The sequence below is a fragment of the Neovison vison genome, chromosome 3 (genome assembly GCF_020171115.1).
Source record: "Neovison vison isolate M4711 chromosome 3, ASM_NN_V1, whole genome shotgun sequence".
In the NCBI taxonomy this organism is placed as follows: Eukaryota; Metazoa; Chordata; class Mammalia; order Carnivora; family Mustelidae; genus Neogale; species Neogale vison.
This window is the reverse complement of record NC_058093.1, coordinates 20,651,355-20,675,528: the sequence shown is the minus strand read 5'-3', so window position 1 is coordinate 20,675,528 and position 24,174 is coordinate 20,651,355. Positions and strand designations below refer to the sequence as shown.

At 36.7% G+C, this 24,174-nt stretch overlaps 1 protein-coding gene across 20 annotated transcripts in view; it reads right to left on the bottom strand.

Annotated features, from left to right (window-relative positions):
* The window catches only part of MAP2 (microtubule associated protein 2), a 287,600-nt gene that overhangs the window by 57,293 nt on the left and 206,133 nt on the right, over positions 1 to 24,174 (bottom strand). For all 20 annotated transcript variants that reach the window (XM_044241471.1, XM_044241470.1, XM_044241469.1 and 17 more), the window contains one exon: positions 19,700 to 19,984. In XM_044241471.1, the coding sequence (XP_044097406.1) occupies positions 19,700 to 19,961 (262 nt within the window). In that variant the 5' untranslated portion in view covers positions 19,962 to 19,984. The remainder of the gene's footprint in view (positions 1 to 19,699; positions 19,985 to 24,174) is intronic.

Below are 24,174 nucleotides of genomic sequence, written 5' to 3'. Positions count from 1 at the left end.
ATGTAAATAATAATTATGATTTCAAAGTAATAAGGATACTTGTTTTATCCTATGCAATTTAACTTACAGTATCACGGTTTTAGGTTATATGCAATGTATATATATATATTAGAGTTGATGAAGAAGGCAATTTTACTTTTGTATATGTTTACGCAAAACTTGTAAGAAAATAATTTAACTCAATCTTGGGAATATTAACTATTTTTCCTCAAGAGAATTTAACAGACTTTAAGAAGTGCTATTTTAGAATAATCAAACAGGGTGTGTGGGAGTTGCATTAATGACAGATTATCTTCAATTTTTTGGAGGAAATAATATTGCTAAAACTTCAAACAGGCAATGTTGAATTATTTAATATTAATCTCACAGTGTGAAAAAAAAAATGAGCATAGGATTGTTCTGGGGTTTCAAATGGTCCAGCCACTTTAAAATCTTCCTCTAAGCAAAGCCGGCCGTCAAGGCAGAGGTGCCAGCTTTCCCCAAGGAGAGATGGCGTTTTCCCAATGGAAACCTGATCAGCAGATCTCCTGGGGTAAGCTTTACCTTTATAGCCTGGCTGTGGGACAGGAGAAAATTCACACAGGGTTTGGGTAAAATTCAGAGAAGATTAATGATAAACATGCCAAACAAACACAGAAGAAAAAGAGAGTAAAAAAATCAAACCTATGAAAATGAAAATATAAGATTTATGATATGTGTATGAGATCTAGATCTCTATATATCTTATCTCTCTCTCTCTCTCTATATATATATTCCTTATTCTACCCATTATCCATCCTACCTGCTATCCATCCAACCATCTATCTATCCATCCTCTTTCTATACAGGAGATCACTATCTTTTATATTATATACATTATTATATATAATATATATATATAATATATATATATAATATATTATAAATATTAAAGGAAGTCACATGTACTTTAATTCAGAGAAATGTGGGTACAAGCTCCTGCATTGCTACATTCTAGTTATTTCATGCTCACACTCATTGGGTTTCAATGCCTTTTCCATGAAATGGAAATAATAATAAACCCGACTCAGAGGTTGCTGTGCAGACTCAATTGAGTAATTATATACCAGGACTGGCACATCAAAAACTCAAGACTTGCAAATATTTCTTCACCAAGATGTCTTTACTTTCCCCAGTTATGCATTCTTTTAGGTCTTCTGCCTTAGTATTTCTGCTTTAAAGAAAGAGCAACTAGGGGCACCTGAGTGGCTCGGTCGGTTAAGCTTCCGGCTCTTGGTTTCAGCTCAGGTCAGGATCCCAGGGTCCTGAGATCGAGCCTTGTGTCCAGCTCCACACTGGGCTCCATGCCCAGCACAGAATCTGCTTGTCCTTTTCCTTCCGCTCCTCCCCCAAGTCTCTCTCTTTTTCTCCCAAATAAATAAAATCCTAAAAAAAAATTAAGAGTAACTAAAGGTCCAACCCATCTAAGCTATTACTCTTATGAACATCAGATAATATAGTTAATTTACAGTCATCTATGTTGATGCTAGGGACAATGTTTTGTTTTTTGTTTTTTTGTTTTCCTGGACAAAACTAGTGGGAAGTAAAAACTTTCCTTGTTATTTGTTTCCTGATTTCATACTCATTTTCCTGGCTCTGTAGATCCTAGGCTATGATCGGCTCTAGGTATCTGCTAGCAACTTCCAATTCAGGACCATATTCTGGACAGTATGACAGAGGGCATGATTACCCTTGAGGACAATTAGCAACATGAAAAAATCTTTTTGAGGTAAGAGATTAATGTACATTTTAATTTTTCATTGCTTATTTTTGACTTATTCCCTTTTCTACTCTATCATTTGTTATTTTTCTTTGAGACATTATAGGTATAAAATTATGAATAGGATTTAGTTGTTCAAAACATTAAAGATGAATCTAGATTGCACTGAGATTATTACTGGGAAACTGTTCATTATACATAACTGAAAGGTAACATGGATCTTCACAGCTAGAAACATTATACTTCTTAGTGTAAACTGAAATTATGAAAGGCTCTGCTGTCTTCCTTTTGAACATCTAAAGTGTTCTGGTAGTGGGCATTTTTAGTTTATGTTAAAAATTGTCTTAGTTAAGGAGTGTCTGTAATATGTATTTTATTCTCTTTCTTGTTAATGTCAGATCCTCAATGTAATTAACTAACAGTAGTTTTTGCATTGCGATGTGAACCAGTATTTGTATTGTTATTTTTTAGTAGCGTCATGACAGTAATGAGACAGTTTCTATTAAGAAATACAAAAATATCTCATGACATGGTTCTAAAGTCATATCATGTCTAAATAAAACAAATGACAATGGGAACTAATATGGTAAGGAAACTGCCTATAAATCAGTTTGCAGGAAAACATTAAAAGCAAGTTATTTAAAACAAATTCATCTAATAAAAAGTATTGTTGACTACAGGCTGATATAAAATAAGGGATTCAGATACAACCCAGGTAACAGAAATATAGGTGGTAACAGATCATCACTAGATAAACACCTAAAAGTATAAGTGAAGTGTGTCTTGAAAACTTATTCTGGGCAATGGAGATGGGGTCAGTATTCTGCAAATAGTATCAAAGGGGTCCTTGATAGATAAAGTGAATTCTGGAAAGAAACATTGTTTTTTTGGTATTGGGGAAGTAATTTGGTAGAAATACATATAGGAGGTAAATAGGTATGAGACAAATTGGGACATGCTCCCATCTACAGAAATCTGCCTGATCATACCCAAAAGATATCATGCTAAGCTACTTATATTTCACCTAAGTGATGAATAAACATCATATTGTGACACAAATTTATCAGACAAGTTGCTACCCCAGGCACTTTTATTTCCCATCAATGTATTGAATCCATACAACAACACACGTTCTAGATGGAAAAACTGGCAAAATGATGGATAAAAGACCACTTACTGTCCCTGGTAGACATCACTTTGACTTACATTAGTGTAGTACAAATATTTTATCATAGTAGATCCCTGTGTCAGAAAACCTGAAATCAAATTCTGCCTTTACTTCTTACTAGCTGTAAGAAGTACTTACTTCTATAAGTACTTACTTGCTGTAACTTACTTACTTACTGTAAGTAATAAGTACTTAGATCGTCTCTCTAACCTTTAGATTCTAACCATTAGATTCTCTCTAATCTTTAGATTCTCTCATCCATAAAGTGGGAATAAAACTCAGTTTATCCTTTCGTATGTTGTGGCAATTAAGCGAAATAATATATATCAAATTGCTTATTTAACTTCTGTATCACCAGGGCGTATGGGTGGGCTCAGTCAGTGAAGTGCCCGACTCTTGATTTGGGCTCAGGCAATGATCTTGGGATCATGGAATGGAGCCCCATGTCGGAGTCTGAGCTGGGTGTGGAGCCTGCTTGGGATTCTCTCTCTCCCTCTGCCCCGCACCAAAATAAATAAGTAAATAAATAAATTCATCCTGTATCACTGTTTTAATCACTCTTGATGTCTTCTAAGTCTTCTAAGTCTTAGTCAGCTAAGTCTATAACCATCATTTGATCAACAAAATTTAAAGACTTGAAACTCTCTGTCATTCACTGAGGTAATTCTGTCATTTTTACCAATGAGTATTTCCCTGCCTGAAAGCTGAACCACGGCTTCACAGACAATACATAAGGCTCCTGCCCTTTCCTATTTAAGCTAAAATGATGAATTAAATTTTACTTTACCGTTGTGCCATACCATTCAGCATTTGTAGGGGTTGTCGCCTTCTGGTTTATTCCATGTGCTGATTCATGCTATACCATTGCTATGCTCTTCTGGTATTTTGTCATGTCAAATTTCTTAACACAGTCTCAGGCCTTAGCACATACTTCTAGTTTAGTTATTTTGTTATATTAGTCTATTGATATTGCCTGGTTGATTTAGAATAAAAACAATGGAGTTAAAGCTTTCTCAGTGGCCCTGGAAATTTCAACATACTTCGGAGCAACACATGACTTTGTTGGTAGACACAGGAGTTTGATTTTGAATGTGTTATACCCTTTGAGTTTTCGTCGGGACCAGCTGTGATTACTTGAACATGCAAAGGCTCACCAATTAGGCGGTGAACAAAAAAATCCAAAACAAGTTGGCATATGCTTGAGAACATATTTTTGTTGATTTCTTTCAGGTTGTTAAGAGAGAAGTAAGAGACACCGACAATAAATTCAACCATATGGAATATAAAAGCCAGTAAATGTTTCTGCTTTTAAGAATAATGGACATAATGATGCTGTGTTAAAAGAAATGACAAGTAAGCCTACGGTAGACTTGTGAAAGGAGGAAAACAAAACAATTTTAGACAGAATGCTCCTGTCAAGAAAAGGTTTTTCTCAGTAGGGTACAGAATGGTTGCCTAGGAAACCGGTGCTAATTGCTGCTGCTGATGGAAGCGAGTCAACAAGGAAAGCACTGTGTAGTTGGAAGCACTCTGCTAAACAAATATCCTTGATAAATTCATAAAAACAGGGAAAGATGAGAAGTTTCTTGCTTAATTTGGAGAGCAAATGGTTCCTCCAAAACTATTTCCTGTAATCAACTGGTGAAGAAGGAAATTAAAAGAGCAGATTGTTGGTTTTTCTGCTTGTTTATTTCCGTGGCACCTTAGCATTAATTAAAGAGGCCAACATTGGCATCTCCTTCCTTAGACTCTGATTTGATCTCAAAGGTCACTCTTGCCAGTGTTGCAGCTGTAGATCTTTGCCCTACCAGCTTTTTCTTCCAAAGATTTCTTCTAAAGATTTACTGATTAAAACAAGGGTAAATTTAGTTTATGGGAATAAATGCATTTGAGTAAAATTAGTTTATGGAGATAAACACATTTTAAGATAAGGACTCACAACTACAAAAATTCAGTTCTGATGATGCTTAAATTTAAGAAAATTTATTGTGTACCCCTTTAGACAATGGAACTATTCTTAGCCATGATGAAGAATATGAAGATAAGACAGGGTATTCCTACATGTAAATTGTGCTTGAAATGGGGCTATCTCATTAAAGGAGAAATTTTGTTTCTCTTTTCAAAGATTTTTCTGTGAAAAATGACCACAGATTTTCGCTCACCCAACCACAGTCCCTCAGAAGGTCCTGTTCTAAAATGTGCTTAGAACCTGGCTAGGCTCTGATCGGCAGCAGTTATGATTGTAGGACAATTTTTCCTCTGCCTCTTTTTTCCCCCATTGCAACTGATGGGCTCTAATCCACAATTTGTTTAGATTGATAATCTAACCTACTCAAATAAAGTTTTAAAAACTTGAAGAGAATCTGCCCAGCATTTAAATTCAATCAAGGGTTTAATTAAGATGGTTATCAGTGGAAGGATACCACAGGTTAAGCATACTGTATTATGGAGTCAAAGCAGTTAGAAAAGAAAAGCACAGATCAGAAATATTACCTACTAGAAAATTTTGCTCCTAATTTTAAGGGTTCACTTGGAAATAGGAAAAAACACATTTAAGCAGAAGAAATACAGTTAGCAAAAATAGTTTAGCTTTATACTTAACTATTCTAGTTAAAAAAGTTATTGCTGTTGGTGGTATTGGGGATTTCCAATGTGGTAATGTACCCCTATTTATATTGCTGTTTTTAGCCCATGTATTAAACATTTATTAATTAAGCTAGATTATAATATTTCATTGATTTTAAATTAATTTGAGAAAGAAAAATTTCTTGCAGAATATTCCCCTTTCAAATTTTCAGATTGCTTTAATATACATACAGTGAATATAATCAATAAGGCACTGGGATAATTGATAATGTTTTTAGAGCTTTTCAATGTTCAGTTGTGCATCTTATCAAAGTCATTGCTATTGTACTACTCCTTGTGAATCTGTGAGAATTGAATCATCTTTTGCATTAAGTCTTGAACACATCCTATTGTCAAAAGAATGTGGCACGAGACATTGTTAATAACATTAACAGAAAGATGAAATAGCAATAAAACTAGAGACCTTAAATAAATGCACAAAGTAACTGCGGGATAAACAAAATACAAAGGTGTGTGTAGAAATGCAATACAGTGTGTCGTGTGTGTGTGTTTATGCATTTGCCAGCCTTCATGCCAGGAAAGTCTCTCCATGTTTTTAAAGTTTCACCTGTATTTGAGAACCTCAAAGACTTTGATCACCTGAAGCAAGGCTAGGATTTGGGCAAATTAATGTTTCTGTAATTTCAAAACCTAGGAATGCCTGAACTGGAAGACATGATGGAAAAATGGAAAAATTTTCCAGGATCCAAAAAATGTCATTAGAGTAAACTTTCAAAATATAGTTCTCTATGTACCAGGAATAGTTTTTACTAGTTACCTCTATAAAGCTAGTTATTTCTTTCAGGAGAAACTGTTTGTTACAATGATATGGTAAAAGTCACCTTTTGTTCACTCTGTCCTTCTCATCCCCATCGTAGTATAACTTATATAAAATCTTTGGAGGCCTTGGGATCTAGAAGCATATGGAATTTAGGAACTATATGATGGGAAAACCACTTTGTTCCCAACACATAGAGAGACCAACATGACTTTTATGTAATTATAGTTTTCTTCAACCTCCAGTCCTACCATGTTTCTAAGAATGAATGTGCAAATAGCAGCATACAATATCAACCTTCTGTGCTTTCTTCCTAACAAGTCTCTCATGAACTATAAATGGTTTAAGTAAGTGATTCTCCATCTTCTATAACTGCCCATTTTATTTTTATCATTGTAGCTATATAAAATATCATCCACAAATATTCTCTTTACACCAGCTCTAAAACCACTTGGCATACTTTTAAGTCACTAATAAGTGTAGATGGTAAATCTTTATCATTTTCAAATTGTACCTATATATATATATATATATATAATGTAAATATATATATGATATGTATGACATGATATAACATAAAATATAAAACCAGAGAACCATATTCCAATGAAGATATGATATGATGATATGATATGATAGAATTAATTACATTGTGAAATTCTGAATACTAAAATGCCATAGTGAAAATAAAATAAAAAATAAGGAGCAAGATAGTTTTGAGCTCTCCCTCTCTTATTCATTAATAATTTTTGTTAAATAAGAGCTCAGCCATAACACAAGATAAGAGAGAGGCACATTCTCTGAAAACTTTCAAACAAGTAAAATTAATAATAGTTAAAGACTTTCTTGTAGGACCTCTGAGTAGCAAGATGAAGAGACTTTGCAAGATCACGTTTTATCAGACAATTAAATGTCAAGTCCAATGTTATGTTTGTAATTCATCATATTTTGATAGGAAAAAAGCAAAGACTTTAAGAGAACTTTTAGTTCCCTCATGACAAAAATTATTCTCGAATAAAGATGACTTGTTTTGTATTCTGGATTGATAAATGCATCCCATGTAAAATATTATTAAATTAATTTCTCTCCATCCACAGATACAAAAGATTCATTACAGAAAATAAAAAAGAAGTAATAGTAACTTCAAAGTTATCATCAGAAATTTACAAATAAAATACAAATTCTACTTTAGAAAATACCCCTTAGAGGTCTGTTGAAATAAAATTATACATTGATGATTTTGCTTTAATGTTGTTTACTATGTCAATTTGTATCTCTTCTCTGTATATTCATCTCATTGCTACCAATATTCTGGAAATATCTGCAAATCCTTGGTGTCATATACAGCATACTTAAAACAGGCAAAGTATTCACTGTGAAGACATTGAAGCTTTATATCGGAATGTAAATGGAATCTAGAAAGCATAAAACTCTAACTGATTATGGTAATAGCTCTGGTTGTTCTATTGTGTGAGCCCAGCAGAAACAGAAAGATCAATTTTGATGGAGTGGCAGAGTTGAGAAAAATGTAAGAACAGGATGCCGTCTAAATGTAGCGTGACACCAGGCGAGGCAAGTGAGTTTTGCAGTGGGGTGGAGGGTGGGATCCTGACCACAGGAGGTAGCTTCAGGTGACTACTGATAACCTGAAGAAAAGTGAAAGAGGATTCAGGAAGCAAATGAAAAGGTGCTCAAAGCAAGGTTTATTTGCTTTATAATTTTGATGATGGCAGGTCCCAGGTAGGCAGAAGCTACTATAACTACAAGCTATACGATGTTTGAAAACCCATAGCATTTAACATGAAAAACACAATCCTATGTAAGGGATATGTGGGGCTTCTTCATGATATGGTAAATCAGATTTTATAATCTTCATTTCATTTTAGTAAAATATAGCAATGAAAATCCAATTTACTATAGACACACCAAAAGGTATATTATTCTCTTACTGGCATATAAGAAAATTGTCTAAATCAGGCCTTGTAGCTTTTTATTTTTCAAAATGCTGTTACAATTTCATTATTTCATATGTGGTAACTCTGATCACAAAGAGGTTGCCCAATTTCTCGTTCTAAGAATATGCTTAAGAATATTTCTTGTTCATTTTTATTTCCCTTGAAAGTTTATCAGTCCCTTCATTCCAACTCTTAGAGAGATCCTCTACCCTTCAAAAATGTTTTATTTGAGCTGGTATTGGGGTTTATTTTGTTGAAGAAAAGTTTGCTCGTAAAAGGAAAACCTCTCATGAAATCAGGGAACTTTGTGATTTCTGCTCTTTTTTTTCTTGGATAATTCTGAAATGCAACATGAAGCACAGAGGTGTGAATAATTTGGTCTGATAGTAACAAGAAAGTGCAAAAGCTATAGAAAGAAAAGTATGGTTTCAATGCAATCACATTAAGTAAAACATCATGCTTAAAACTTTATAGAACAAAATAAAAGAACCACATCAATATTTTAATCAACTAGATTTTCTAAAACATTTTCTAAAAAGCATACTTGGTAATTTCCATTTCTCTCTAGACCTGGTGAAGAAAAGCACTTTGTATTTATATAGCTTTTGTCATATTCAATTGCATCAGAGAACATAAGGGAGAGTGGAAATTCACTATTATTTGGGGACACAGGAGACTCAAGCATTTCTAATTAGAATTGAAGAAATGCTCAACATCTAAAAAAATCTACATTAAAATTAAGCATAATCTGGGAAGTTTATACTCCTTCCCATTTAAAAAAAAAAAATCAGCCTTATCTGGTGATTCCAGTCTTAAGATATTAAATTATCAGGGAGGGTAAGGGTAAGTAATTCACCCTTCCTTAAGCAATGAAATCCAACTATAAAGGAATCTGTATCACAAAAACATACAAGTTCTTGAGCAGTATTTTCAATGTTGCATTTAGATCATATGTGCAAGTTCAATGTGGTCCACAGGGCATTTCAGGCAGATATTTTATGAGGACAGGGATCATTGTTACCATAAATGAATGAACTTCCCCTCTTAAAAATGTGACTTTTGAAAGTAGCATCTGCACTTGCTTCAAACTCAGTTCTTTGTTCCCTTTCTGAATGAAACTGAGACTTGTAAGAATTGGGTGGGAACTGACCTGGAGGAGTATCTTACATGCTTTGGCACCTAGGTCAAATTAGTGGATTTTGGGGGGAGAAAAAGCAGCATTTTTGTACTGATACAGCTCTGAGAAGAACAAGTTTATTCCAGTCTTTGCAATGTTTTAGTCATAAATCTCTATTTTTTTTTAAGCTGATGAGGAAAAACAACAACAACCAGTAGACAGTTTTTCAAGAAAAAGAAAATGTACATGGGCTTTAAGATAAAGGACAGCAGTATGCAAAATGTAGCAAGAAGAAAAAGTATCTAAATATTTCATTTTAAAAATTGCTTATAAAAGTAATAGTAAATGATGATGATGATTTTTCCCTTACAGAGAAGAAAAAAATCCTTTAAAAATACTGAAATACTGGGGCACCTGGGTGGCTCTCTGCTCAGCAGGGAGCCTGCTTCCTCCTCTCTCTCTGCCTGCCTCTCTGCCTACTTGTGACCTCTCTCTGTCAAATAAATAAAATCTTAAAAAAAAAATACTGAAATACTTCATGATTAGTATCAGAACATGTATATAGGAGCATCTTTCATTTTATTCTACCAAAAAGAAAAAAATGGGTTACAAAACACTTTTCTCATTTTTAAAAAAATAATGACACTAGAGAAGTTAACAAGGAAATATCCCTATTATTCAGTAGAGAAATGCTGTTTCTTATCTAAGAACTTATCATTTGCAAATCATGTTATAGACTCTAAGATGAAGTAGAGAAAAAAAGAGCATTGGAGATATTTTATGTAGGTTGACCTTCAAAAATAGCGTGCATTTCTCCAAGATAATACTAGTATATTCCTTTAAAGAAGAAGGATAGTTAAACCTATGACTTGTGAGGAACCTGGGTGGCTCAGTTGGTTAAGCAACTGCCTTTGGCTGAGGTCATGGTCTTGGAGTTTCCAGATAGAGTCCCACATTGAATCCCACGTGGGGCTCCCTGCATGGTGGGGAGTCTGCTTCTCCCTCTGACAGCCCTCCTCTCATGCTCTCTTTCGCTCTCTCAAATAAATAAATAAAATCCTTAAAAAAACAAAAACAACACAAAACAAAACTATGCCTTAGAACATCCATTTGCTTTAAGATTCAGATGGTCCATTTGCCAGAACTGAAATTTAATGTGAGTTCCTGACTTAAACCGTGAGGCAGTCCTTACCTTATGCCCAGAGGATCAACGTGGTCGTGAATTTTAAAGTTCTGTTTGCAGGATATTTTAGTGCCATTTCAACTGCAGCCAACTGGGACACTGGGCTCAGTTTTGCAGGAATGAGCATAAGAAGTTATTCACTATCCATGTGTTTCTTAGCTCTTAGATTACAGATCTCTCTTAGAAAGGTCATTTACTCTGTTTCCATATTCTTTCCAGTTCCTTAATTTTCATCATCAAGAAAATATCTCTAATCAGAGGTCATACTGCTATCTTAAGTCAGAAGTGTATTTTCTTTACTCCAAAGATTCACCCCTGTTTTCAGACCATGTGATCTTCTGCTATATCCTTCCTTGACCCTCTTTTCACTCTAGTATTTCAGAGTTGCTACTGAATTCCTTTCTGTCCAAGCCACCGGTTCTACAGTCTTCACTGATTCTAGCCTTCTCTCTCTCAGGTCCTTATTTTGCTTCGTTATGTCCATCATTGCCCCTAACACCATCATTCCCACAAGGGCATTGCTCGTGCTGTGGTATAATTTGTGTAGCCCCATTTTGCTCCTGAGATTTCAATCTCAAAACCCAAGATGAACATGAACGCTTTCTCTTCTTTATATCCATTCCAAAGAATGTATTAGCACTTACTATAGAAAACAATCACGGCATTATATACCAAAAGGAACATGAAGACAAACGATGCACAGCTTCTGCCCCCAAACACTTAAAACCTAGTGCTGCAGATTGAAACAAGTAACAGGTAAGCTCAGTAGAATGGTCCATGATTAGTGGTACTAACAAGATATGAATACGCCACACAGGGGTGTTCAGGAGAGGAGGACACTCCCTGGAGAGAACAAAATCAGGGTCAGCTCTGGATCTTTGACTGTGTACCCTGAGAACCTTTCCTGTGGGGTATGCCCCCTGTTTCAGTGCAGCACATGAATGAAACCACAGATTCGTTGGGTAAATGTAACCTGTTTTGCCAAAGGGAAGATTGTTAGTTGACTCGGAAGGGTTGACCATTCACGCTGGAGTCCTTTACGGACAAGCTAGAGGTGCTCCTAACCCAGCACTGTCTCAATCTGTCTTTCCAAATAGAAAATTGGGACTGAAAATCCGGAGTCCAATTTATAGGCTGTTAAAGCTGAGTCATCACTATTAAAGATGATTTTCCTCTGAATCTTGATTCCTCTGTCATTACTCATTTGCCTACTGTTGTCTTAAGTTTTGAGGATTACCGAAATCAGTAGTAAAAACAGACATTTTATGCCCATTTCCGTGTTCTAATAACCACTTAGCATTTGCATATCTGTTGAAGTTGCAACGAGAGCCTGGGACATAGATGTTCCTCCTTCTTTGTTCAACAGTTTGACGGGGTTTTGAGTTGTATTTCCCGTGTGTGTTGTTGAACGAGGCAGGCAGCAAGCAGCTCCGTGGCCTTTTCCCCTCAGGACTCATGATGCCAAGTCAGATCATGCTTTCACGGCCAGATCTGCAAGGCGGTACCAGTTGTTCTGTTCATCTGCTCCAGAGATGAATTTCTAGACTCCCCTGACAGGCAAAGCTCGTGCTTTATGTAATGCGCCGAGGAGCAGTGAAGTGTGAGGGAATGAGGGCGGGAGGAAAACGGAAGCAGAGAGAGTCGGTTCATCCCCGTAGCTTGGGGAGAAAGAGAAAGGAGTGATGACTGTGAGCGACTCCTCAGTCTCCTAACCTCTTAGCAGCAGTAACAACGAAACCAGAGTCAGCCCTTGAGGTGGTATTTGGTATACCGTGGCAGGTACTTTTCTCAGGTACATGCAAGCAATAGAATCAATGTGTATATATATGTTATTCCTTTCAAAAAAATACATTATTGATCAATGATTAATATCTTCTCAAGATATTAGAGCAATTTATTTGTTGCAAATTACTGTTAAAGTTGTTCTCTGGGGTACCTGGGTGGCTTAGTTGTTAAGTGTCTGCCTTTGGCTCAGGTCAAGATCCCAGGGTCCTGGGATCAAGCCCCGCATTGGGCTCCCTGCTTGGCAGGAAGCTTGCTTGTCCCTCTCCCAATCCCCCTGCTTGTGTTCCCTCTCTTGCTGTGTCCTTCTCTGTTAATAAATAAATAATATCTTTAAAAAAAAAAAAAAGTTCTCTCTCTTTTTTTTTTCCCCTTTTCTTTTGTGAGGAGAGAATTCTTAAAAATATAACAAGAGACAGATAAAGGGAATACATAATCCTCATCAAAACAAAGGCTTAGGTTTTCCAAAAATGAATCCAGGAAGATTCCCTTTCATGACTGATTATTTTCAAAATCTGCTCACTGCAAATAAAAAAGGTTTTATGAAACATTTAGAATTTTTCCCCAAGTAGAGATTTTAAAACCTCAAAAAATGGGAATACCTTAAAAGAAAAAAAAAATGACAGAATGTGACAGCAAATTAGAGAGGAGAAAATTTGATAAAGTCTTTAAAATACAGAATCAGGAGGGTCAAGTAAGAAAAAACAATGATAATTAAATTACATTTACATTTAAAAACAAGCCAGATAGAATTTTACTAATAGATCTGAATTGTTCTTGCTCAAATCTGTTGCACTAAGATTCAAACTCAATAAAATATTTTTCAAAGTATCAGTGGCCCAAAGAGAATGATAAAACACCTTTTTTTGTTTAGTGCTTATGATTGTGGTTCTGACATTTAGTGTAAAACAAAACGGTAAAGAAACGAGACTGATTTCCAGCAAGAGCATGGGAGGATTTTCCTGGAAGAATATACATGGGAGTAAATGTATATGCAAATTAACCTTAATTTTTAAATATCCTATTACATTGTGTTAGATACAGCCTTGCTCTTCACAACTGGAAGTGTTTGTAGGCAATTAAAATTCCAAGGAACAAAAACATGTTTTAATTTGTTGAGTCATTGGGTTTAATTAAAAGAAGTCTAGAGGAACCAAGTTTTCCTTATATTTTGATTCAGAATTATTGGCTTAAGACAAACCTCATCTACTTTAAGACTTGTGCTGTAGAGCAAAGATAGACGTGAAGTGGATTTCTATAGGAAGAGCTACCTTATATATAACTGCACATTGAAGTAAACAACATTATCTGGTGCCTGTCTTCCTCCACTTTGTGGAAACACTTTAAGCTCTAACTAGCAATACCTACTATATATAAGCTCCTATCTTACCAAGAGGAAGAAATGCAGTTCTTTACTAGAATGCCCATGTAAGTTAATGCTCAGTTAGGTACCGACCCATCTCTTGACCATCAAGAGAAGCCACATATTATAATAAAGCTCATACCCCAAATCTGCTTCAAATGGTATAGAGACCACACAGGACAAAGCAAACATGACAAACGCAAACCTGACGGAATTTTATCAATCCTTGTCCTTCTTACTCTTTCTAACCCCAGATGCCTAACTGTTCAAGGAAGACATTGACAAGATCCCCATTTTCCGTACTCCTCCACCAGCACCGCCAGGCCCAGAGGCTTCGCGGTGAGGCTGTGTGCTTTTCTGCAGATCCACCCTTGAATGCTAAATAACTCCGCTCTGCAGGCTCCTCTCTCCGCAGAGCTCGGGGAAATGGCAGCGGGAGCGATGAGTGGTTGCCATGGCAACAAGGAAAGGCAAATCTGCAACCTCCTGTCTTGTTAGGTCGCTGTGTTTCCCTTGCAGGGTGGTGCAGATGGCTTTAGTCGCTTCACAGGAGAAATGGTTCTGCACTTTTCTGGCATTGCGCACATTCATATAATATCATATACAATATGCCATATTTTAAAAGGGATGGTGACTGCTCCTCGCAAATCTCAAATCTGGGAATGGAAGTGGGAAGGACGAGAGAGGTAAGAAAAGGCAGGTTTGAATTTTCCAAGACTGGAAAGGGAAACAGAGAGAAGCTTAAAGGTATATTCAGCTTTCTGCACACAAATGATGACAAACTTTCCCACCTTCACATATTTTTAAGCCGAAACTTACAATTCCAGCAAGGATACACTTATCCCTTGGCTGCCTGAGTTATGGGGATGTGAAAGGGCAAGTCAAGGCTTCCAAAGGCACAGCTCCATTGGTAAGATCTGGAAAAGCGATAGTGTGCAAGAGCTTTTCCAGATCTCACTGCTTCAGGAGGGAGCAGACCAGAAGAGGATTCCTGGAATGCTGAGAAAACAAAGCAGCCTTGGGGAACCGGGGGCGGGAACTGAGAAAATGTCCTTTAATCTTTAAATTTACTCAAAGAGATAGCTGATATTGGCTTTTGCTGACCACAAAGGCACTTTATACTCTGGTGTTTTCTACTCATGTTGAAAGCATTGTACCTCGAGATAGTGAAAAGCACGGAAGCATGATTTTCAATACTTCGGGTTGTGGCATCTACACACTTCCAAGAACTGCCTCCTTTCCTGCTCCACTCATACTGAAAACCAAGAATAAAGTTATGCTTTCTGTTGTGTTTAAAGGTCCATGGATGAGGTGTTCTACAATAGAAGGGGGCTGTCATTGAGAGCCGTGACAGCTGGCTGTCGCATTCTGGATCTGGCAATGTAGGGTAGTGGACAGCGCACTGGTCTATGCAGCAGGGGACCTGCGGTCTGGCTGTAGTCATGTGATCTCGGATGGGTGACTACACCTGTGAAAAGTGGTCTCACTGGTTTCCTCCAGTTATCTTTTTTTTTTTAGGATTTTATTTCCTTATTTGATAGTGAGAGAGAGAGAGAGAGAGAGAAGGCACACAAGCAGTGGGAGGAGCAGAGGGAGAGAGAGAAGCAGAGGAGGGAGCCCAACACAGGGCTCGACACTGGGCTTGATCCCAGGACCCTGGGACTGTGACTTGAGCCAAAGGCACCCACTTAACTGACCGAGCCACCCAGATGCCTTCTTCTAGTTATTTTGATAGGAATCTAATTTGAGTTTGGGCCGCACCCTCAGATAAGAAACTTAAAGATTGATCTCCTAATTTTCACTCAGACTTGGAACTCTGGGGGTACCAAATGTGGTCCTCTTGCTTTTTTTCCATAATGATAAAGTAGAGAAGAGAGGAAAGGTTTATTACAAGCCTATTATGATTCACACTTTGGAAGACAATTTAAAAATGACAGTTTTAAAACAAACAAAAAGCAGAAAGAGACTCATAAATATAGAGAACTGATGATCTAACCAGGGGGAATGGGGTAAGGGGAAGGGGCAAAATGGGGGAAGGGGAGGGGGATGTTTAGGCTTCTAGTTATGGAATTAGTAAGTCATGAGAATAAAAGGTATAGTCTAGGGAACCCTGTCAGTGGCACTGTAATGGCATTGCACGGTGACAGATGGGAGCTGCATTTGTGGGAAGGAGAGCATAATAACAACAATACAGAGAAGTTGAATCACTATGTTGTACACCTGAAACTAAAGTAGCATTGTGTGTCCGCTCTACTTCGGTAAAAAAACAAATTTAAAAAATGATGTTTTTAGTCTCATAATTATCGATTTCCTAAGTGACTAGATTCTTTATGGCTTCTTGTTTTGTTCTGGGGGCTTTTGTGGCATGGCTTCCAAAAAGGTTACCTTAGTGAATACATGTAAAAAAAAATCTTGACGTAGCCAAAGTGATGCTACAACGGGTGAGCAAATAATTCTATCTACTTTTCTATGGATTAGCTTTACATTGTGAGGAAAGAGATGAAATCTAGAAGAGGAATCCATAAAGAAATAGAATTTAAAATATTATCGCCTTGTAGAATTCCCTTCTCTCCCTTCCCTCAGTCTCAACATATAGGATCAAAGATGAGCTGCCTATGGGCTTGCATTTGCAAAAATTAAAAATTACGATGGCCCAGGAATGAAGGTGAACATTGAAAAGTGTAGATGAGAAAGGACGGGGTCTGATCTTTGGTTGAAGTAAGTCCGCCTGATGAAGGAAGAGGTGAGGGAGATGCAGTAATTGGGTTGCATTTATTATGTGATTTTTCTTTTAGAGATGAATAAAAATAAACAATCTTGTGGATAAATTTGTTTCTAACAATGAAGAGAGGACTATAGCAAAATAGGAGAGAAGAAAGATCTTTGGATTCAACCAGTAGTGGCCTGGAAACCACAGCATATAGCTGAGAACCTGATGTTACTGGAAAGTGTGCCACGTTAACAGTGCCCCGGGAAGTATCTTTTCTAAGGGAAAAATGCAAAATACTGACAGATTACATGTGAATGGTAAAAGAGGAGGCTAATGTATTGCTCCTCTGGTCCTCTTTAAAATAACAACCTCAAAATACAGTGTCAGTTCATGTTAATAAACCCTACCATCAAAGGATAGGATTTTTAAAGACTATATTTCAGATTTAAGAACAACTTCTTACTGGGAATGATTTTTGTTATGTATAAACCATCAATAATAAAATGTACTATTATTTTAAGCTAAAGTTTGGGGAGAAATCTAATTGCACATTAACTTATCACTGGCACATCCTCTGTAGGTATGAGACAATATTGTATATTTTCTTCCCCACGGCTTTCCACATTATACAGACTTACTACATGTCTTATTATATCTGGAGGGAGGTTAATGTAAAATCATACCCTAGTTTGGATTGTACATCTTACTCTGGTAACCCACAGTTGGCTGTTTACAACTTTGTCACTATGAACATGCATACAGAACTTTCAGAGTTAGAGTTGGAAGAGTAAGATAAGATTCAAGTGAAATATGATGAATTGAGTTCAAAATGAACTCTGAATGATCCTGAACTCATAAATTAAAAGAAACATCTGCTAGGCTCTTTTAAATTTATACTATTTTCTCAAAGAAGCAGGACACTGACCCGGCAAAGCGATTTTTCTGATGTTCTTAAATAATTAAGACTTCCGAAAAGAAATAGGGAGGGATGTTGGCTCTTCACCGCTTGACTGAGCACACAGAGCGACTTTTTCTTTAGTGTATTACAAGCTGCTATCATTCTCTGTAAGGTTCAACTCATAAGATAAGACTTTTCAGTAGTGTCACCATTAATTTGAAAAGGACTTTCTTTTTTTCCTTGGCATTCATTCACGCACTCACTCAACATACATTAATCGAGCATTCGGAGTGCAACAGCGGGTGTTGTTGGATAGGATGTTGAGAAAAATCTTGGCCTATCACATTATCTTGTCTTTCCCCACAGTCATTTTGCTCCAGCATGTTCTCATCTCCTCATGCCTCAATTTCTTCAAAACCTTCCTACTTAGTTCTCCTGACACCCAAGTGCTACCTTGTTCAAGCTATATTGACCTCAGCAGTATAAAGAGATGCCTTGATCAAGAGTGCCCCGTTGTCCATATTGACAGGACCAGCACCAGCAATAAGAGTAACGGTAATTAATAGATGCTCTTCTCTGATCCGTTGACTTTGTACACTTCACCATCTCATTTAATCCTCGTTGTGACCGTGAAAGGCAAAAATAACATTTTTATTTCAGTTGTATTCACAGTTTCTTACTACCAGGCCATATGTGCCTGTTGAGCACTGCATAGATTCACAAATGCTTGAATTAGATTGCACACTCACTCTCCTCTCCTGTTCCACATGAGTTTCTGCAGGATCCTTGCTTCTTGTCACGGCAACTGCCAAAAATCTGACTTCACATAGATAAGTCTTCAAAAGGAATGTGGTGTGATCGAATATTGAAACTGTGAACTATCTTGAGGTCCGGCGGTGTTTAACAGATGCTGAGTATCACTGTGTTTCCCTTTGAGCAATTAAAATACTCTGCCATCGCCCTGTGAGTTTGCTGTGACTTTTCAGGATGCTTCTGGGCACACTTTGGGAAATTTGGTCTTAAGTAGAAACGGTCCCTTGTCATCATGGCCTTTCTATACTGCTGGTTTAGCATGGAACACACTGTGTTTCACATTTGACTTGTGTGCACAGGTCCCATGTCTGCTCCTGGGTCATCTGCTCTGTGAAGGTCGAAGACATACCTTACACGAGCCTGGCAGAGAAGCTGGCGCATCTTACACACAGAAAAGGCTCAACAGTAGTTTATCGAATGAGGGGATTAAAAAAATTACACTATGTCCTGATGTACTTGTTCCTCAGTTATCTGAGAAGCCCTTAATCATACCCACTGAAATGTAAATACATTTTTTGAACAAAGTGTACAGTTGAGAATTGTTGCTGTCTAATTGAGAAAGCGTGCAGGAAACCCGAGTTTGAATAAGCAAGAGATGACTGTGAAGGGGGCACAGGCTTTCCTATTACTTGCAGTTCACCTACTCTTTTTGGAGTGGCATGTCTGTAAGTTACTGTGTTCAAACACATTACAGTCTCATTACAGAAAAAAGGTAAATGATGGTGACAAATACAGTGCAAGCAAGTAGTTCCTAATGCTGTTTACATGCTATAATGACCATACCATCAATGATGATATTATCAATGAGAGAAGAAAGAGGACTATTGGTAGAAATTATACTTTGAAAGGAAGTACTTAAGAGTAACTCAAATTATGTTCTCCTTCAAGCATCTGTAATATTAGTTCTTACAAAACTCTCTGAGGAAGTATGGAATGGTTCTTATGTATGTGTGTATGTTTGTTTCCTTTCTTTCACTCTCTTTCTTCCTTAAGATTTTTTTTTTAAAGTAATCTTTACACTCAACATGAAGCTTGAACTCGCAACTCCAAGACCAAAAATCTATATGCTCCACCAACTGAGCCAGCCAGTTACCTCAATATCTCTCTCTCTCTCTCTACTTTTTTTTTTTTTTTTTAAGGCTGGGAGATAGACTCCAAATTGCTTTCTGCCCCCAAAAGTAAATATGCTTCTATTCAGTCAATCAAATTTATTATTTGATAATATTATTCAAGAGAATCAATAAGTAACTATTTTTGAAATTTTCTTTCGGTGAGTTAAAAAGCTGACAGTTACTAGCAAAACACACATACACTGAGCCACGTGTCTATTAAAACTAACGTGGTAAAAACTAAATAGGAAGAGGGGATGAAGAATACAACTAATTTGGGGGAATGTCGGGCTAGTTCCCAAGATTATTCTCTTCTTTTGGTGTCTATTTCCCCTGACTGACTGGAATTTCAGTCCTAGCACTAGTGACAGAGGATCACTGCAGTAAATTAATTCACTTTCAGATGAAACAGACTTCAAAGCATGAAGCCAGCCCTGGGCACAGAGGAGCCCTTAGTTACCTGCTGTTTCTCTGTCAGCTGAGGTCAGCTCTCCGTTGATTCCATTCTCTTTGGTATCTGAATAGGTGCTCTGTGACCCATGTTCTCCAAAGGCGCCCTCTTCATCCTCCCTGTATGGGAATCCATTGGCGCTTCTGACAAGTCCTTCCCCTGCCCCGCCTTGGTCCTTAATCTCAGGTGGATGTGGGTGAGCTGATGCCTCTGGGAGTTGAGCGGAGGTCCAGTGAGGCGCCTTTGCTTCATCTTTCCGATCATCTGCCATTCTTCCACGCCCTGCGACCTCTCCTGAGATTGGAATCAGAAAAATAGTTGCCATCACTTTGGGAAAATCTGATCTGATATGACTATTCCTAAGACAGGGAAAACTTACAGCAAACTCAATGGTTAGCTATGGCCAAAAAAACATGCTTAACAATCCACTGTTAATATTAAGCAAATAGTTATTGTTCATACCTTGTTTTTGTTTTTAACAGATCTTTTCTGGCTTATCTATTCCTTTACTATGTGACCACCATCACTTCAATTTACTTTAAACCAGTGTTTAGCATTTAAGGAGATATATAACTTTCATTGACTTATGTTATTGACTGTACAGTAGAGTTGAAGAATCCTTCAGGATAGGGGAAATAGCAGTATGAAGACATTGGGTAGAAAAAGGCAAGAAAACAAATAGCTAAGGGGAAAGATGAATTAGGGAAGATCACTCCAAGTACTCTTAAAAACACAACTCTCCCTGAACCCTAGAAAAGGCGTTGTCTAATGTAGTAGTCCTTTCCATTTCAAAGGTGTTCAATTCAAACCAGAGGTAGATATGTTTTCCTGGATACTGTATATAAAAGAGAGTTTTGACTTAATTTTTTAGCAAATTTTCCTAAACCTTATCTACCGATTAAGAGTATATATGGATGTACTAAGATTTTCTCTTAGTATAAATCTTACATAGAGAAAGAATAAAAAATACAGTATTAGGCCCACATCCTACCTTATAATGTTATTTCACAGGTAAGTCAAATCAGATCTGGACAAGTTGAATCACTGACATATATCAGGTAGCTATAAATTATAGTAAAGTTTGAATAAGTCACGGAATGGGTGTTCTCCACATGTTAAGTGAGTGGTAGATATTGCATAGCCTTCATTTCCACGCTGATGCCACTAGCTTTAGAGATATAGTCAAGAAAAGGTGTTTCATCACTCAGTTCTAGAAAACTGTTGCAGGCAAGGTAGACTCATGGATGGCCTATTGTCTCCACATTGCCGATAATGACATAGGCAATGACTGTCTCTGAGGGAAACTAAGAACACTTTCCTGTTTTCAAAAACAGTAACAAGTAAAAAACTCCAAAGAAGCAAACAAGATTGTGTTAAAATAAATCTACCTCCTGTTACTAAGCTCTGTTTAGAGACATCACAAATAAATTAAGCTACATAGAAAGTAAGTTTTCCTACCAGATTCCTAACAAGTATTTGTCTTTTTTTTTTTTTTTAACTTAATTTCAATGCTTTCTTCAGGTTCTAATTCTAGTTTTCTATTCATTCCAGGAGAGCTGGATGAGTTAACTCGTTTAAACTAATTTGACTACAATACCAAACCTCCCCCCAGATTCCTTCCCCTAAGCATTCTATTTATTGTTCCTAAGAACATATTTTAAAAGGATAGAGAAGTTTAGTACTTATTTATTTTACTTACTTAATTAATTTATACAATTTCATTTATTTATTTGAGAGCAAGAGAGAGACAGAGAGAGTACAAAGTGAGGGAGAAAAAGCATAAGCATGGGGAGGTGCAGAGAGAGAAGCAGACTTCCCATTCAGTAAAGAGCTTGACTCATCCAAAGATGCGGGATCATGACCTGAGCCTAAGGCAGGCACTTAACCCACTAAGCCCTCCAGGAGCCCTAGAAGTTTAGCTTTTGAAACATTGATTGAAGGATGTGTGAATAAGCCAAGGAGCATCCTTACATCACTAACAATGTACAATGAACTGGATCCACAGAAAGGTTTCCTCATCTGTAAAGTGAGGACAACAATGTCCAGTTTATTGTTTGTTATAAAAGGTGAACAGAAAAATATAAAGGGCTCCGCACAGTCCCAGTCATGCTCAATAAATAGTAGTTGTTATCTTTGTTATTGTTATTAGAACGATACTACCAATCATACCAGAAATCATTATACATAAAATATTTTAAGTAGTTTTCTGGAATTATTACTATAGGAACCAGAGGCTGAAAACATGATGAGTACAACAAGAGTTATTTGCAAATGTCTACAGGTATTATTTAGAACTGAAAGAATGTTCTAAGGCAGACATGGCAAATGTCCAAGATGTAGAAGCCCAATGGCAGGCGTGTATTCTCCGAATTCAGCACTCCATGTATATACCTGAAAATTCTACTCCATCCTTATAAGGATGATTCTGCAATATTCTAGAATGCAGTCTGCCATTGTCTTCCAGTCAAATATCAAAGGACTCATCCAGGAGTGTGAGGATTATATTTTTTTCTGAACTGTTGTGGCACCTTCATAAGTCTAATGGATTGAAGAAATAACCTGGATTCCAATTGTGACTTTTGTATTCAAGATGCTGGCTTGGCATCCTTATCTTTACATGCCTTGGTTTCCTTTCCCAAAATAGCTCAATTAAAATTTCCATATTCTTACACTGTCCAGTCTATTTTGCATGCTGAATGAATACCTGTAAGTAGGAAGTTTCTCCAAAAGAAGTATATGACTTGTTAATACCACTTTAAAAAAATTAATGGGTTTTCATTTTAGAACCCTTCGAGATCTACAGAAATACTAAGCAGATACAGTACAAAGAGTTTCTATGCATCCCTGTATACAATTTCCTGTTACTAAAATCTTACCTCTGTATGGTACTTTAGTTATAATTATAAAATATTAATATATTATTATTAACTGAAGTCCCTAGTTTACTGGGATTACCTTAATTTTTGCACTTTCCTTTTTCTTTTGCTTTAGAATCCCATCCTGCAAACATTAACATTTCTTTTCACGTCTCTTTAGTTTTCCCTTGGCTGTGGGAATTTCTCAGGCTTTCCTTGTTTTTGATGACTTTGAAAAATATTGGTCATGTATAGATAGAATAATTCCTCTATTGAAATGCATCAGATGTAATTTCTTGATGAGTTTTGGGATGTGTTGGGGGGGGGAAGACTGTCAATGTTTACATGTGCAAATAAGCTTGAAAAACGCTGAGTCATAGGGATGTGTATAACTTGATCTTTCAGAGAGCTTTTGACATGTTATTGGAATTTTGGAATCTCAGGGAGGGCCAGAGATGTCCAAAGCATTCCAACCAATAGGCCATAGAAAACTTTTTCTGTTGCCGTGTTTATTAACATGTTCAAAAGGACTTGGGAAATGCTTAGGTTTGGATTTTAGCCTTTGTTTAATGCTGAGAGTATCCTAGCCACAGATCTTCAAAGTAAATAAAATAATATAAACACCTAAACTCCCAGTTTAAGTTGGCAGTTTTTCCCCCAGGGCTCTCTGGAAAAAAAATCTGTCAGTGACAAAAATTCCTCACCTTGGACCTAAAAAAACAATGCCTGACTGAGGAATAGTATCACTTGATTATCATCCACTTAAATGTTAAATGTTAATATTAAATGTTAAATGTTAAAATGTTAAGATACTTTGTTTTCAAGACACCAAGCATTTAAATCGTAAAATCCTTAATGATAAATGCTTTAGAATTTTGTATTCTTTCTTTTCAATTAATCAATGAAAGGTGATATTTCCAAGGGGGGGAAAAAAAAAAAGCTCATTTTGGAAAAAGAAAAAGCTGGGTGGCCATGCTGCTTTAATTAATGTCAGTGGCACAAATACAGTGAATTAATTATCTAAAATGCATCATCTGACTTCCTGATAAGACTATTCAGATAATACATGGTAAAATGCTTGCAGATTAATCAGACATCACTTTCTTATTTGTTGGGTATTAGAAATGTACAAAGTCTAACCATCTACAAAATGACAACATTTGAGGAGATTTTAAGCTATAATCGGCATTGCTCTGACAAAACGACTTTGACAGAAAATGTGATTTGTAAAGATTTTTATCTGCTGTACTGAAAAGCTGCTGGAATCAAAGGAGACATTCTTCGGCCACACTCTCTTACAATCGCAATGTGGTATTATTAAAATACTACCCACTCATAGTAAATTTCACTTAAATCCCTAATCCATGTTTTGGGGTCATAGATAATCTCCACTCTTCACAATGGTATTACAATATAGTTACAGGAGATCACAGCATCTTTTAATTTCTTCTTCCTGATGTATTACTTTTATCTGATGCTTCCCCAAAACTGTGAATGTAGTATTAAAGAAGATAAGAAAGCTGAGATAAACTCCAATCTCTTCCAAATCTATAAAAGGAAAGTTGTGGGGTACCAGGAATTGTGATATTCCATTCCTCTCGTATAATGAGAAAGACTCTTCTCTTTCCA